Source organism: Coffea arabica, chromosome 5c (assembly GCF_036785885.1).
Source record: "Coffea arabica cultivar ET-39 chromosome 5c, Coffea Arabica ET-39 HiFi, whole genome shotgun sequence".
Classification (NCBI taxonomy): Eukaryota; Viridiplantae; Streptophyta; class Magnoliopsida; order Gentianales; family Rubiaceae; genus Coffea; species Coffea arabica.
The window spans coordinates 32,575,307-32,591,483 of NC_092319.1; the positions used below are offsets into that span (position 1 = coordinate 32,575,307).

At 36.5% G+C, this 16,177-nt stretch overlaps 1 protein-coding gene across 6 annotated transcripts; it reads left to right on the forward strand.

Moving 5' to 3' along the window:
• The first annotated feature begins 219 nt into the window (after positions 1-219).
• Positions 220-6,932, forward strand: LOC113690169 (uncharacterized). 6 transcript variants are annotated; one of them, XM_072050766.1, is made up of 4 exons: positions 220-725; positions 2,232-2,305; positions 2,602-2,668; positions 4,690-6,932. In XM_072050766.1, the coding sequence occupies exons 3-4, from the start codon at positions 2,661-2,663 to the stop codon at positions 6,788-6,790; spliced, it is 2,109 nt and encodes a 702-aa protein (XP_071906867.1). In that variant the 5' UTR covers positions 220-725; positions 2,232-2,305; positions 2,602-2,660; the 3' UTR covers positions 6,791-6,932. The 6 variants fall into 6 exon arrangements, with proteins under 6 accessions (XP_071906867.1, XP_071906870.1, XP_071906869.1 ...); XM_072050767.1 differs by lacking the exon at positions 220-725 and adding an exon at positions 1,416-1,427; XM_072050769.1 differs by lacking the exon at positions 2,602-2,668 and having other exon boundaries at positions 4,687-6,932.
• The last annotated feature ends 9,245 nt before the right edge of the window (positions 6,933-16,177 follow it).

Consider the following 16,177-nt stretch of genomic DNA (forward strand, 5'->3'; position numbering starts at 1 on the left):
GTTCTTCGTGACAGTTTAACATTCCTCCAATTTCCTAAATTCTTTTTTTTTTTTCTTTCAGTTTCCCGCTGTCCTCCTCTGGTAATTTTTTTCTTTATTTTTTCCATCTTGTAATTAAATTTGCGGAAATTGTTCAGAAATTGTTCTCTAATTCTGGTTTTTGCATTGAATAATCATTGTGCTGTTCCTTGTTATTCTGCACAGATTGCTATTATCGATTACCCTTTCTGATCTGGTTTTGCTCTCGTTCCTGACTTATTGTCACGTTTAATCAATGTTAGAAGTTATATTTTCCTTTGATCCATGTGTCTTTTTTTTTTTTTTTTGTGCTTTTCCAATCGGGCATGTTCTTTTATCTTAGTTAAAAGGATCATTTGTAACGTCAAATCTCTTCTTGGTGTGCTTAGTTTGGACTGAAAATTAACAAAAAAAGGCACTAGATTTGATTCTTGAGTGGAATCTGATCCCTTTTCAGATTTGATTCCTTCTTTTCCCTTTCCCTTTCGCTCTGTTTTCTCCTTCCTCCCTGCCGTTACCCTCTGTTTTTCTCCTTCCTTCACAGCCAGACGATGAAGAAATTGACAGTACGCTTCTCCAAATAATCACTCCATATTTAGCCGTCACCCTCATTCTTTCTTTGCCCTTTCCATTTTGCTCTGTTTTCTCCTTCCCTCTCTGCAAACCTGAAGATATCCCTCTCTGCAAAAGGCACACAGAAATTGACGGTACGTTTCTCCCCTTATCTTCCCCTTCCCCTTTCCCTTGTCTTTATGGCTGAAAAAGAAAACTAGAAAGCATGAGGGGAAGGACTCTCTGCAACGGTCTTTTGTGGGTGCACGGCCTTTTGTAGTTGGATGAGGGGCAGGAATGACAGAATGACCGCTCCTCAACTGTTCACGGCCAGATTTTGGCAAAAAAAAAAAAAAGTGCAGTTCAGATCACTAGTTGTATATCAATTTTCACAATATGTGTGAAACAGTAAAATTTTATGCTAAAGTTACACGCCGTGGAAATGAAGTTACATCGTATGTAACCAAAATTATACGCTGTTAAAATGACCAAAATCGCCATAAATGATTACACCTGTAACTATTTCTGCTCTTGTCCTTTGTGGTTATAAGGCAATAATTGATTTGGTGCAGGCCTTTTGTGGCCTTTTGTTCTCTGTTCATGTTTTGTTTGGTTTCGGTAAAAGTTAAAAAAGAAAAGGTGAATTATTAGGTGTTTTGTTTGCTGTTCATGATTTAGCCAATTCATATCCGAGTTGAATCTGAGATTTTGGCTGGTATCCTGTTACACGGTTATAACTCGGACAATATCAGCTGATTTGAATAGGATATGGTATACCGGTCCCGCCGGTTACGACACAGCCGAGTTGGCGAACCACGATATAGAAAGGTTGTCACTCGCTTGCTGTTATGCGAACAGTTGAGTATGATAAGTTCTTCTGTCGTGGCTTGTCTTTGCTCGTTCAGTTTTCAAATTAGACTGGCGCCTTAGCTATTCTTGCCTGTGATTGTTACTTAGGTTCCATTATCTCCGACTCCTTGTGCTGGTCTATTTGTTTATGCTCTTTAAAGTTTTTGTCTTTTAATCTTTTCACTATTGTACATGTTAATGTTGGCCGTCTTTGCATGAATTGCTGATATTTGCTCATTGCGTGGTTGGCCTGTTGGCTGCTATTTTAGTGATGGTTTGTTCTTGTTCGAATCCTTATTATCTATTGGTCAATTAGGTTTTTCTGCAGATGTTTACTCTTCCAGCATCGTGGATGCAATCTTTCCTTGTGTCTAAATGAATTGCAGATAACTTTCTCATTGCATGTTTGGTTCGTGAATTGCTAAATTTGTGGTGCTTTTTTTTTTTAAATTAATTTTGCTTTTATTTCTTTGTCTGACCAAACATCTCATATAATATTTTTGGAGCTTTTTTGCGTCATGCATGCCATCTTTGCTGTCTTTAGATGAAATTTTCATGATTTAGCTGTTGCAGTTGCAGATTCCTCAATGAACTATGTTGAAGTAGTTTGATGCAATTGATATGTCACTTGATCAAATGAAAGTGCAATAGTGGTTCTGGGCTTTTTGCCCTTTTGTAGTCTTTCTGCGTCAGATTCATTAAATTCTCTTGCTGAACCGGTTACCTTTTGAACAAGATTCTACCATTAAACTAATAATGTCTTTTTGCTTTCTGCATATTAAACTCAAACTTTACTTTGTTGCTCACTTTAGGTTCCAACTTTTGCTTCTTCATTGCAATTTGTGAAGGCTCAAGTATTTCTATCTTTCTCAACTGGTATTTTAAGGTAATTCTTTAACTTCATTTCTTTTCGACCTTCAATTTCTGCCAATTGACATAAATGTATTGCTAAGTGATGCAAATTGTTGAATTTCAGTTTGTTTTTGGCAGCTACGTTTGATATTAAATTTGCTCACTTCCATTGTATCAAGTTTAGTATTCTGTTGGTTTGTATATTAGTTGTAATCAATATTTTGTTCGAAAATTGTGTGAAAGATGGAATTTTGGCTTTATGCACAATGGATGGTTGATGATTGTAATGCAACTAGTTAATTGTTTTTGGCTTTTATCTAATTTAATAAGGAAGAAGGCATCATTGAACTCGGAATTGAGCTCAAATAAAGTCACGTTCAAGGAGCTGCATGACAAGGTATTTGACGTGCTCAAGCTTCAGTTTTGAGTAACCAAATTTTCTGGCAAGTCGAGCTTGAAAAGTTCAGTTTGATTTGACTTGATTACTTCCCTTCAGCTCATATCTGTTTGTGTAAAATTCTGGATTATTTGCAAATGCGTTTGGGGTACCCCATGCAATCACTACTTGTTTTGCTCTCATACAACCCCAAACAAAATCACACAAGCTTTTTCTTTTTCGTAATGTCCAAGCAAAATCCCACCAGTTGCATTTCTCTTGCCTAAAGCCAGAGGTGACCTTTTATCTTCGTTACTAGTTTAAGTCTGCAACCCAGTTATTAGCTGAAGCATCCCATAGGGAATCCCATCAGTTGCATTTTCTCTTCACTACTGGTCGGTTTCCCTCTTATTTTGTGTGTGCGTGCGTGTGAGCAAAAGTGTGTGTGCTTGCATGTGTTTGATTAGAGAGAACATTAAACTTTGTTTAGATTTTTTGCTTTCATGTTTTTTGTGTTTCTTATCTTTTTTTTTTTTTTTTTTTTTTTTTATATATATATTTAACTGCTCCATTATTTGCTAAGTGTTTGTTCTTGTTGATCATGAAGTAGATTATATAAATTTTTGCTTGTCTATCATAACATTATTTTTTCTCTCTTCTTTCTCTGATGGCTTAACTTTTATAGTGGCTTGATATTACTTTTGCAATTTCCTCCCCCTTAGCATTATCCTAATCCCTAGGATCAAATTCTGGAAATTGAGAGTGTAATGCATTACAATCTTCCCCTGTGGCCTGTCCTGATTGATACTTCTCTACATCTTGTATTTCCGCTTGATGACCCCTCATGGCCATAATCACTTCAAGTTCAATGTTAATTATATCAGTCACTTGAGGTAATGTAGGTCAAACAGAGTATTTCTTGTGAGTTTTATAACATGGAAACATTAAAAACTGGATGGATTTGTGCCCACTCTGGCAGCTCCTAACTATAGACTGCTTTCCCAATTCTCTGCAATATCCGAGGGCCATATTAATTAGATGAGAACCTAAGGTTCTTCCTCACAGCCACTGAACTCTGCCAGTAATTTTACATCACTCTGAAAGCTTCTCTCAGTTCTGCTCACGTCTGCTGCCTCTTTCATTCTGTTTTGGGCATTAACTAGGTTGTTTTTGAACAATTAATTTAACTTCAACTGCTTCTGTTCAACCTTCTAGTCTGCCCATCGGTCTATGGACAATAGGCAGTAGAGAGCTACGGCCGATTTCCAAGCTCAGTGAACAATACTCATCAGTTTAAACTTGTGAATAAGTTATACATTTCTGAGGCAATGCCCAGGATAAATCATGGAGGTTTTATTTATACATTTCTCACGCACAAGTGAAGTTACCCAGTGTACATTTACTGTACATATGGAGAATATACAAGTACCATGGTGGAGCCATAATTTTTCTTTTTTGTGTTCCTTTCAGTTGGGGCATAATTTTGTTACTTGGGTCCTAAAAGTTTGGATTTTTTCCATGCAATTTCGCAGCTAGCTAAACGCGTTCATAGTTTTAGCTTCACCTAGTCCAAATAATTTGTTATATGAGAAAGGTAAAGCATACGTACCTAAGACCTGTAAAGTTAGAACAAATGTGTAGACACGCACATGTAAATTTAAAAAGATGCATTTATACTATGAATTGCTTAAAAATGCTGAAACTCAATATTTGAGTTTGGAAAGTAAACTATATGCAATAGTAGGATTGACGACCAAGAAAAATGAAATTGAATTAAACATTGCACTTCATATTCAGTTCTATTGTTACCTATTTTATGTTGTTTTGCACGGGCATATTTTCTTCCATCATTTTCACAATTAAACCAAGTTATGTCAACTTTTTGGTGTTGAATAATAATATGCATGATAATACCGTTTCTAGTTTTTCTCTCCAATGTTTTTTTGTGTTTTATATTAGAAGCATTTGAATTCGTACCTTGCTCTGTATTTAAGTTGTACTTTGGCTTGAGGACCTACTGATCTTGATTATTCCTCAAGTAGGATTAGATCAATGGACTCTTGTTCAAACGGGCCAGCTACTGCTCTCATTGAATCACAATCTGTACCTGAGTTGACTGCAGTAAGCACAGAGGAATCTAAGGATCTTTGTAAATTATCCAAAGAAGCTTCAGATGTCATCAAACAGATTGAAATGTGCATCTTGGATTTGAAAAGAGGTTCTAGACATTCACCCCCTTCTGAAAATACTATAGTTCCTATGCACAGTGAAGCTCCAAACGAATTACCTAATATGGCGACTGATTTTGTTCCAAAGGTGGAGTCAACTTCTATTGTGTTGGCAAAATCTCTGATAGTCACAGGAAGTGAACCCCGTCAGACTGTATTATGTGCCAGGTGCAGAAATGACCTGTTGAGTGAAGTGGAGAATGGAAAATGTGAAGAAATTGGTCCACAGTATCAGCAGCCTGGCCAATCAACAGGTTTGCCAACAGAAATGGAGCTACAGAATTTGGTTGCTACTCAGCCTGTTTACCTGCTTCTTCCTACAAAAACAATGGCAAGCCCAGTTAGTAGTCAAACAATTGGGAGCTGCACTGGCCTTGCAGCGGCTCAGTATGTTCCAACTAGAACTGGAAATGTATCTGAAGAAATCAAGGGGCAGCATCAGATGGCAGATTTGGTATTTAGCCAGAAAGTCAACCCCACTGTGGCCAAAATTGAGTCACTGAGTGAAACATCCAGTGGTAATTGTCTAATTTCAACTCAAATTGATAAATGTAACGGTTCTTGGACTGATGGGGACAAGATCTCAAAACCTTTGGCCACCTGCTTACAACAAGAGATTAATGAGAAAATTCTGCATCAAAATGAAATGGGCACTGAGAATTATATCATCAAGCCTAGAGCATGCCAAACGCCTAAACTATCTAGGGTATCTAAAGATTACATGAATCGTGAAAATATTCAGGGAATTGATTCTAGATGCAAGGTGGATAAGACTTCGGTGTCTTGGAGCAAAAGAGCTTTGCCTTTGCGAATAAACAAGCAGTGTCCTTTGCTGGATCACAAGTTTGAAGATTTTCCTGCATTGTTAACCTCAAACTCACAACAGATGGACAAAGATCGGGTTGGATTTCAAAAAACCGCTGACTGCAAATATCCTCCGTCAAAGATTCAGGATCAGGATGAATCAGAAGATACATCCTTTAGTTCAAACTCCTCAAACTGGACAAGTCAGCAAACCAGCATGTCTAATAGTGACACTGAAGAATACTATCTCCCAAGTTATAGACGGAAACAGAAGTATGTTAGTTCTACAAGCAGCAGTGAAAATGACTTTTACTCCCCACATCCCAGAAGGCAAGGATATTATGCAGGTGAAAGTAGTAGTGATCTCACTTACTCATGGTCTAGCAGTGATGGATCTTGCCCAGTAACTCCAAATAGTAGTGATGACAGGCTGAAAAGCTCACGCCGAAGCAGTTTTAGCTCTGATCAAGTGTTTCCCATTCATTATACTGAAAGCGAGGATGAAGATTATTCAGTGTACAACCAGCAAAGGGTTCGGCATCACAGGCAGCCGAGATATTTATCACTTGGTTCAACATCCAAGAAGTTCAGTCCAGCCAGGGTGTACAAATCAGATAAAGGGATGACTGCCAAGAAACAAATTGGAAAATGGAAGAAGTTAAAAGACAAGCTATCAGTCATCTTCCACCACCATCATCACCATCACCATCACCATCACCATCACCATCACAACCATTCTAATAATGACCATTCCAGTAATGATGAACCCAGGATGGGTCATGGAAATATTTGGATGAAGAACAATGTGAAAAAATCTGCCCATCCTATGAGAACAGAGGCTTATGGAGAAAAGGCACTTAAAAATCTTGGGAAATCAGTTATCCATAGTCGAGATCGTAGACATCAACACAACCATTTCAATGCTCTTGTAGGAAGGCTCTTCAAGCATATCCGGCACTCAAAAGAATCAAAACCATCTGCAAAGCACAAGAAGCAGATTGAAAAAGGCAGGAAGGAAGGCAAGAAGGCATCAGCAAAACTACATTGGTGGCAGCTGCTGCAACGCCACAGAAAGGTCAAGAAGTTGGGACTTGGTTATGACAAAAGATAGCTGTGGATCTAACATTACCTCATCTTGATATGTTTTTGTCATATGTTGAACATTCCTGGATGGTTTTTGCCTGTATAAATATATTACTATCATCTCCAATTTTTCTGATCACTTCAAGTAGCATTTCTTTTGTTCTTGCCCAGATTGGAAAGAAAAGCTTCTTTGCTGTTCAGAATGCCATGAGCCATTAAATTATAAACAGGTTGTTAGAGTCCATTAGTACTCTTTTAAGGAAAGAAATACCAATTGCAATGTAAAATATGGGATAAATAACGAAAACGGGAAGAAAGGAGTTAAGGTGTAATTTACTGTCTAAACATCAAAGAACTATAAGCCAGTTAAAAAATTAATTTCATGGGATAATTTCAGAAACCTCCCCTGAGGTTTCTGACAGTTTCACTCCCCTCCCCTGTGGTTTCTGAAATTCTACAAACCTCTCCTAAAACTAAATAGGCAAGGCCAAAATAGACCCAATTTAAAAATACAAACAATAAAAAATTGTAAGCTAGAGAGAGAAACAAGTGTATACCACAAATGCCCTCATTATTTTGGGTTAGAGAGCTAATCAATTGTGAAGAAAAAGGAGAGAATTTAAGAAGAATGAAACTTGAGGGTGTGTAAGTGAGACCAATCAACAGGCAAGCACACAACGTCAGTAGTGAACAAAATGGAAGGCAACGGCTCTTTCTGCAGCTAGTTCTAACGTCTATATGCAATGGCCAATTCAGAAGGCTATTTATCAAGGCAAAATGCAGCAGCAAGAGATGCAACTGAAGTGCAACAAGTGTTAATTTGTGAGATGCAACTGAAGTGCTTGGTGTTGGATGCAACTGAAGTGCTTGGCCAGTTCAAGTAGCAAATATTGTCGATGTAATCACAAGGCAACCATTAAAATTTTTGAGAGTGAACGGAATCCACACAAGCTGTACTTTTGCTGCACAAATTGTAAATTCTTTGACTGGTATGAAGGTCCAGAAGAGGAAGAGGTAAGCAGCCAAAGGGAACGCAGACATTCATCAATGCAAAGGGAAGAACAAGTCCAGATTGGTAGAGCTGAACAACAATACTCCATAGTGACAAAGCTAATGATACTTAACCTTGTATTCTTAGCAGTTTATATGTTTATTCAAATTGTGAAGTCAATTTAATGAGACTGGTGCAGTAGAATGCTAAATAAATGGCAGATTGTTGAAGTAAGTTCCTATTGCTATTTGCTGAACTTATAGTTGAAGTATGTGCATGCAAGACGTTGTCTATTATGATCTTACTAAGATAACACCATACAATCTGTACATACAACAAAAATTCGAAACAATCTAAAGTTGCATATTGCACTTTACTTCAAAGATACAAAATGTATGTCTTTAATGAATTTACACTGCTGCTTGGAATTAAAATGTCAGGCAAAAGACCATGTATAGGTACTAAGTCCATAGATGGTATACAAAATCAAAAGTTGCTCCAAAGTTTTAGCAAAACTAACACTGACAAAAGTATCTCCAATCCTAAACAGATTCAAAAGAACAGCAGTATTCTTTTAGCAGTTGCAAAACAATAAGTAAACTGAGAAGGGAGGCCTAACTATTTAAAACCTCAAGCTATAGCTGCTGCTGAGATTGTTTGACTCATGATTAGCTGATGTATTAGTGCTCATAGAAGTTTGTAAGTGGGAATTTCTGGTGGAATTGGCTTGGCATTACTGGCATTGGTTGAGAAGCTACAAATGAAGTTCTTCTCCTGATATTAGTTATAGCAGATGTTCCATCTTTCTTTGAGGGCCTTCCTCTCTGAAATGATGTAGGACAAGTGCATAGGGTGAGCAACTCAGAATTGATAAAAAATTGACCAAAAAGCAGCACAAATACCTTTCTCTTAGCAGCATCCATAGTTGTCTGTACATCAGCCTGAATATTAGCTGCACCAGGTTCAGTTGATGGGTTTGGATTACTGCCTTGACTAGAAATCACAACAGGCACACTACCATCTATGTGATCCTGCATTAGGGAAAATCTCCTCATAAAGTAGTTAACAGTTGTTAATTTGATACTAAATAGTTTCAGCACTTATTAAACATATAACAAAGTAACGTTTACCCAGAGAACAGCTCCTGACAAGCCCGTGTTTGCAATTCCCCTGCTAGGCTTTGCTCTTCTCTTAGGAATCTGTACATTAAGTTGCATGTCATGATCTTAAGTATGGTGAACAAAGTCTTCTAATGAACATTACAAATCAGTTATGAACCTGCTGATTTGTTTGCGGGGCAGAGTTATTTCCTCTCACAGGTGCTCTTTGGCATGTTCTTTTATTTTGGCCAAATGCATTGCAGTTCCTACATCTCAAAGTAGTGGACCTCTTTGTCTGAGATAGAGCTGGTTCATCAGGTCCTCGCCTTCTATTCTCCCTTGGTCTACCTGGAGCTCTCCTCAGGGGTGGTGGTAAGACTATTGTTGGAGTGACATCAGGTAATAGAGGCCATCGTTTCTCATGAGGAATTGGGTGAATTATACCACTATATGCCTTAATCCACATTTCTGTTAAGAAGCAACCATCACAGTAAGCCTCTACTTTTTGTCTTCTATATATAATGCCTAGTACAGCATGCTTGCAAGGTAGTCCTGACAATTGAAAAGCACCACAATCACACGTTTTTTGGGTCAAATTGACAATGTATTCTTTGTCCACATCACCAACTTCAAATATCTCCTCACTTGCCATTTGCAGTGAGCATCTCCTCGACAGTCCAACAATTTCCTTCAGCTTTTCAATGATTTTTGGAGTGATGTTAGAGCTCCATGTGCAGGCCTTTTGATATCTTTTATGCAACTTTTTCATGAGTTTTTTCCTTAAACCATCAGCAAGAGTCAGTATTGGTTTAGCTCTTAAATCTCCCACCCATGCATTGAAAGATTCAGTAAAATTGTTTGTGACATGGTCACACTTCATCTCAGTTGAGTATGCGTGCCTAGTCCAACATGCATCTGGAATCTTTGATAAGTATCTCCATGCTTCTACATTCATGTCTTTAATAGAGGTTATTGCTTCATTGTAGCCTAATGCATCATAGCTCTTAGCAGCTTTCCATAACAAACTGTTCAGTAATACTCTAGGAAATTGAAGCCTAAAGTTGCTGCATATGTGTTTGCAACAATACCGTCCAGTAGCTAATGGAATCATCTCCTCATAAGTAAGATTCAATCCCTACAGCAAAGATTAAAACCAATCAAATAATAGGCATAGCTGGACATATAGAATGAGACATTTGCCATGATAGTAAAGTAAACAAGGCCTATACCTTTTGTCTATCACTCATAAATGTTAGAGGAACACTATTATCAAATGGTCCAAAGAATTCCTGGAAAAAGTAGAAGAACCAGCTCCAGGTTTCTTTGTTTTCAGATTCAGCCACAGCAAATGCAATAGGAAAAATTGCATCCAATGCCACAGTAGTGAGTAATACTCCACCAAAACTGCCTTTCAAGTGACAACCATCAAAACCAATAAAAGGTCTACAACCAGATAAGAAACCATCTTTCTGACCTTTGAAACTTATAAACAATCTCAAGAATCTTGGTTTGACAAGTAAATTGGGTCTGTCATAATGAATTTTGCATATGCTACCGGGATTGCTCTGCCTTAGAAGAACAGCATATTTTGGCATCTTACTACATGAAGCTGCATGTGTACCCTCAATTTCTTCCCTGGCCTTTTCTCTTGCCCTGTACACTTGTTGTTTGCTAGGATGAACACCATATTTTAACATCTCAACTTCAATCCCCTTTCTGGAAATGTCTGGATGATCTCTCATCACAGCAACCAGTTTCTTTGCCATCCTATCAGAGGTGGCCTCTCGATTCTTGCTGTCCATCACACAAGTGTGCTCTGGAGTGTATGATTTTATCATATACGTCACTGAATCTGCTAAAGGTGAAGCATGAATTCTCCACTTGCATCCATCAACACCACACTTGGCTGTACATTTGCCTTTTTCATTCTTCAATCTTTGTAGGGGAAAACCTTTTTGGATCACAAAATCCTTTAATGCTACTCTAAAAGCATCAACATTTGTGAAGTGCTGTCCCTTCTTAAACTCTATGTCCTGCCTTCGGTTGTAAGTCCACATCTTGGCTCTAAAGGCTTCTCTCATGGGATCTATTTCATGTTCAGATTCAGAATCAGGTACAATATCCTTATTTTCCTTGTCATCAAAGTCAGAAAAATCATCATCACTACTGTCACTTTGGGATACAGACCAATGCTCATCATCTAAATTATCCTCATTGTTACTGTCCCAACCTTGTTTCCATGAATCATCAGAAGTAGAATCACAACTGTACTCCTCAGTCTCACAATTTAATTCATGAATTTCGATATTCTTGCTTCTACCAGTTTTTTTAGTTCTCAAATTCTCTTGCTCATTTACTAGATTTCTGTTTAGGAAGCTGTCGCTCTGTTCGGCAGGGATGATATCCATCTCCAACACTTGTATATTAATTACTACATGAGATTGATGCAGCTTGAACATTTCATCAACAGATTGGTCATCATTCATATGTAAGTACTCCATAGTACTAGGTATTTCGCATCTCATGTGCACCAGTAGATTGACATTTCCAGGCATTTCTTGCAATGCCTTCTCAACAACATCATTTAGTAAGTCAATGTACAAGTAACTCTTGGGATCTACCTTAGCCACTCTTACTTTTCTTCCCATACAATGGAGCACAATATCATGATAATCAGTGTTAACCATCCTACAATAGACAATCATAGCCTACTGAAGTTACTGACGTTACAATATTAGTTATTAAAGTTACAGAAAATATTAGTTACAATATTAACCATCTTGCAACATTGGTTACTGAAGTTACAGAGAAAGCATAAGCTCAACAAGTACTAAGGTTTGGCATCTAACTATATCAAGCAACCCAAGTCAGACGAGAAATATAGAATCAAGCAAGCATAATCTGGTAGAGGCTTAGCAAACCAAGTCACATGACAAACTAGAAAATCATAAGCAAACATGTATCAAGCTTATACAAACAACAACCAAATCATCATAAGCTACTAAGCATGTTTGAAATAGTCTCTGAAATCTTAAACACTTACCTGGTAAATTTTTCTGGTCGAGCTAAGAAAGTCTTCAGCAAAGGTTAGAATCTACAAGTTTGTTTGCCAAACATCAACCTCAGTTACTCTATCACAACAATGGCGGGAACATAGCATCACCTCTTGCTTCTATATGTACTTGGCCTTTCAAGTTGTTATGTCAATCAGATCAAGATCATGGCGCCTAAGTTTGGCGCCATTTCACTATAGACCGTTTTGTATATTGGTTGGTAGGACTCCCAATTATGGTTAATTACATTAATTGTGTTTATAACTAACTTAACTAATAGTTTTCAGATAATCATGAAATATTAGCAAAATTGTAAGGATATTTAAGTCTTTTTGGCACCAATGATGTAAGAAATGGGACCTCACCATCTGACAGGGGAGGTTTGTGGAATTTCAGAAACCACAGGAGAGGGGAGTGAAACTGTCAGAAATCTCAGGGGAGGTTTCTGAAATTATCCCTAATTTCATTGGTGCTACCCTGATGTTTAGGTTTCAAAGTTTAAACTGAATGAGCTACTTATTGGTTTGCTTTACTGTATTGGTCCACTCAATTTCAATAAGCATTTGCAATACAGTGTTGCTTGGCTGCATATTACAAGCACCATAAGAACAGTAACGGATTAATAGAGGAGTCATTTAAGAAAAATGATGAGTGATTATTTTATGTATTTTTGTATGATCATTTACGTGTATTTTAGTGTGTTTCTAGTTAAGATAGAGTTGAATAATTAGGTTTATAGTCAAAAAGTTGCTATAAGAAAGTTGCATTTCTATCACGCTAAGTGATAAAAATTTCATGTTTTGTAGGTTTTAATGTTTCAACCATCAAATAAAGTTACAAATGGATTATTTGTATAAAACTTGATGATTTGAAGTATATTTGAAGTTGATATGAAATACAAATGATGATATATAAAGAAACAAGAAGAGGAAAGATTGGAGGACATGACACATTTCGATAATTTGGTCATAATTTGAGTTACAAAGATTGGATTGAGATGACTGTTCATTTATTTTGAAGCTAAGATAATGCTCTACAATTCTCATGTGAGATATCTAAATCCAGTTCTCATGATTTCATAGTCAAATATCTGAATTACTGAAGCAAGTTTCTATTGCAATGCTTTCTGACCAATTCTTAGTATTTTGATCATATCTTAGCATCCACACTTCCAATTGACATGGTTCTTGCGCCATTCGAAAGCTATCTCAAAGGTAAATTTTATGTTTAGAATACAAGGTGATTCAATCATTTTCATGGGTTCAAATATAGGGGAAGAAACTATTTCTGACAAGAGACGGCTGGAGTCAGGTTTGGAGGCAGAACGGTTGAGAAGCTGGTTGGAATTTGTTGCTGAAGAAGAAACCGGCTCTCCAAAACAATTCTTGTCCAGGGTCTGGTTTCTCATTCGAAATGCTGCTATACAACTTACACAACTTGTGCAACTTGTCCAGTTTGATGCATCTTTCTTCCTTTCACTTTTGGGCTGGAAAATTAACTTGATGGCAAGGTTCAAGACTTAAGACAATCACTTTTGTCAATATTTAGCAACTCTCATCATTGGAATAAACTTTTAGCAACTTTTGTGAACTTTTTTGGAAGATTCTTTTCAAGTTTTCACACTGGAGATGAAGGCTTTCTTATGTATCGGAGAAATGGAAGTTTTGGAAACTTGTAGAGGATTCCTCTATAAACAGGGGCTTGTTGCTTTATTTGGGAGCTAAGCTTGGAGAGGTCAAGACACTTGTTCACTTCAAAATGTAGTCTTCATATTTCTTGGTTTTTAGGATAGAGTATGATAGTTTAGATAGTGGTGCATCATCCACTCTTGTGAGTAGCTAGGCAAAGTTGAAGAAGAAGAAGAAGATGGAGGAGATGAATTCATGTGATAAGGGTTACATTTATTTCCAAACTCTTTGTCTTTTGTTTTGGATTCTATTGTTTAGTTATTATACAAGTTTGGATTTTAAGTTCATGATGTGTTACTTAAGTATATTCCTAGAATTATGAATAAACTTTCTATATCTTGTTTGTGATGTTTACTTGGTTATTTGATACTATTATTTTAAACAAATTATTTAGCACTTTTTCTTAGCTAATCATGATTAATTGGTCATTAGTAGTGATAATCTCAAGGTGTTAGATTTAAAATGAGATTCAAAATTGAACACTAAGTGCTAAAGATAGAGAGTACACTCACGAGAATAGAGATGCACTTTTATGGCCTTGGTATCATTGCTCCATGTTATTTCATAAAAAAAAATAAACTTGTTGTTAATTTCATCATCACAAAAGTAGGTCTAGTTTAACTACAAATATAGTTGATTCATTACGAGAATAGATTTCATATAAACTAGGAAATTATGTCATAACTAGTTAAGGTAATAAGATTCGTTTAATCATAGTTTTCACTTGTAAGAGTAGTTAGTAAATCCATAACTCTAGGAATGTCTTTGTTATTGTTTTTATTGCTTTTGTTTCATACTAGTAGCATAAATTTACTTTTTTTACTTGACATAGTTTAAATAACAAAGGAGGTCGAGAACCGTCGATAATTGATAATCTTCCCTATGGGATTAACACTTATTATGTCCTATACTCGATAAATGTTCTGTATACTTGCAGAAAATGGGGTAATTATGTTTTTAAAATTTGGTGTGATGTAAAAATCTCATAAAAATATATTTTTTTTTGGAGGGGATATATCTCCAATCCTTATTAACTATCTCAACCTTTACATGTTTGAAAACTAAATTACATCTAGCAGAAGAAGTTATTACTAATTTGCGATATCTGATATTCAAATTTTTTTACTAAGCACATGAGTTAGACGATGAATCAACTTCTATAATTTTTCTTGAACTATAGATTTATTGCCCCTGATCCTCTTTGAGGTTTTTGAGCTTTTTTTTTTTTGTGTTTAAGATTTGGCTTGCCCCCCGAAAAATGTGCTTAGAATCTTGCAATTTCAACAAAAGGAATATGAAGTATTTGTCATTTTAGGGTCAACATAGGAGCAAATCTACAATGGATCCAATAAAGAAGTCTCTTTATTTTATGTGCTTCCAAAAATACTAAAAACAAGGGAAAACTATAGCTAACAAATGTTTACAAAAGAACCAATAAGTCAAATAAACTGTAAAGGAAAAAACACTAAAAAGGAAGGATGATTTCGTAACACCCTAATAATGGCACTGTACAATATCCTCTCTTGTGATGGAATGGTAGTGTTGATGGAATGGTTTTCGCCGTATGCCTGTCCGTTAGTCGAACGCCCAAAGCCTATAGACCATTGGCGCCATTCCACCAATCATGTAGGTAGTGAGCACAAAAGGAAACAAAAAGATGCATATCAAGATCCATTTACAGCCATCTCTGGTGATGCCTTCGGTATCAATGGGCCATCATCTCCATGTTGTCCGTTATCTGGAGAACCACGCAAGCCATCTGTAAAGCACCTAGGAGAAACTTCTTCTTGGTCAGCAAGATTGTCCACATCTGAGCTCTTCCCCTAGTCAGAAGAGCCTTTATACCCGTTGTCTTCATGATTTGCTTCAAGCAGTTGTGAGAATTCGAGAAAATTATATGTATGCTTTGCATTTATTTTATTTTATCTACTTTGATATTAGAAATATTACATATAACGAATAAATGGTTAAATTAAATGCCTAATTAAATTCCTATAAAATTGAGAATTTAAAAAATATCCTAGAATAGTGTAGAAAAATTTTATGAATTAAATAAATATATGATAGGCATATTGCAAAATTGTGTCATTTAAATTTATTATATAATTGAATAAGTTACATGACTAATTAATTTTCCTTAAAGCAAAATGTGTGAAAATCTACTAGATTAATGTAAGAAAATTTTCCAAGGACATACAAATTAGAACGAATGAAATTTGAAGTCAATGTGTTAAAAAAATTATTACAGACCATTAGCAAGCAAATGAGCTAGAATTGAATGACCAAATTAACCATGGAAGAAGGATAAACTACCATGCAGCCAAGCAAGGCATCAGAATTCTCAAACATGAAACCGAGTGGAGGAAGGGTATGGAGAGTTAGTCACTGATAAAGCAGCTTTGAAGGGTGAGCACCGAATGAAAAATTTTACCACCAAGTAGTATTTGTTTCATCTGATCTTTAAGCCTTCTAAATAAAGACAAAACTGAAGAGAAACAGCTGCCAATAATCTGCTAAGTCCAAGCGGTGATTGAGCGGAGCAAATAAGAGTTGGCCTGCTAGCTGGGCGGTGGAACATTTGCT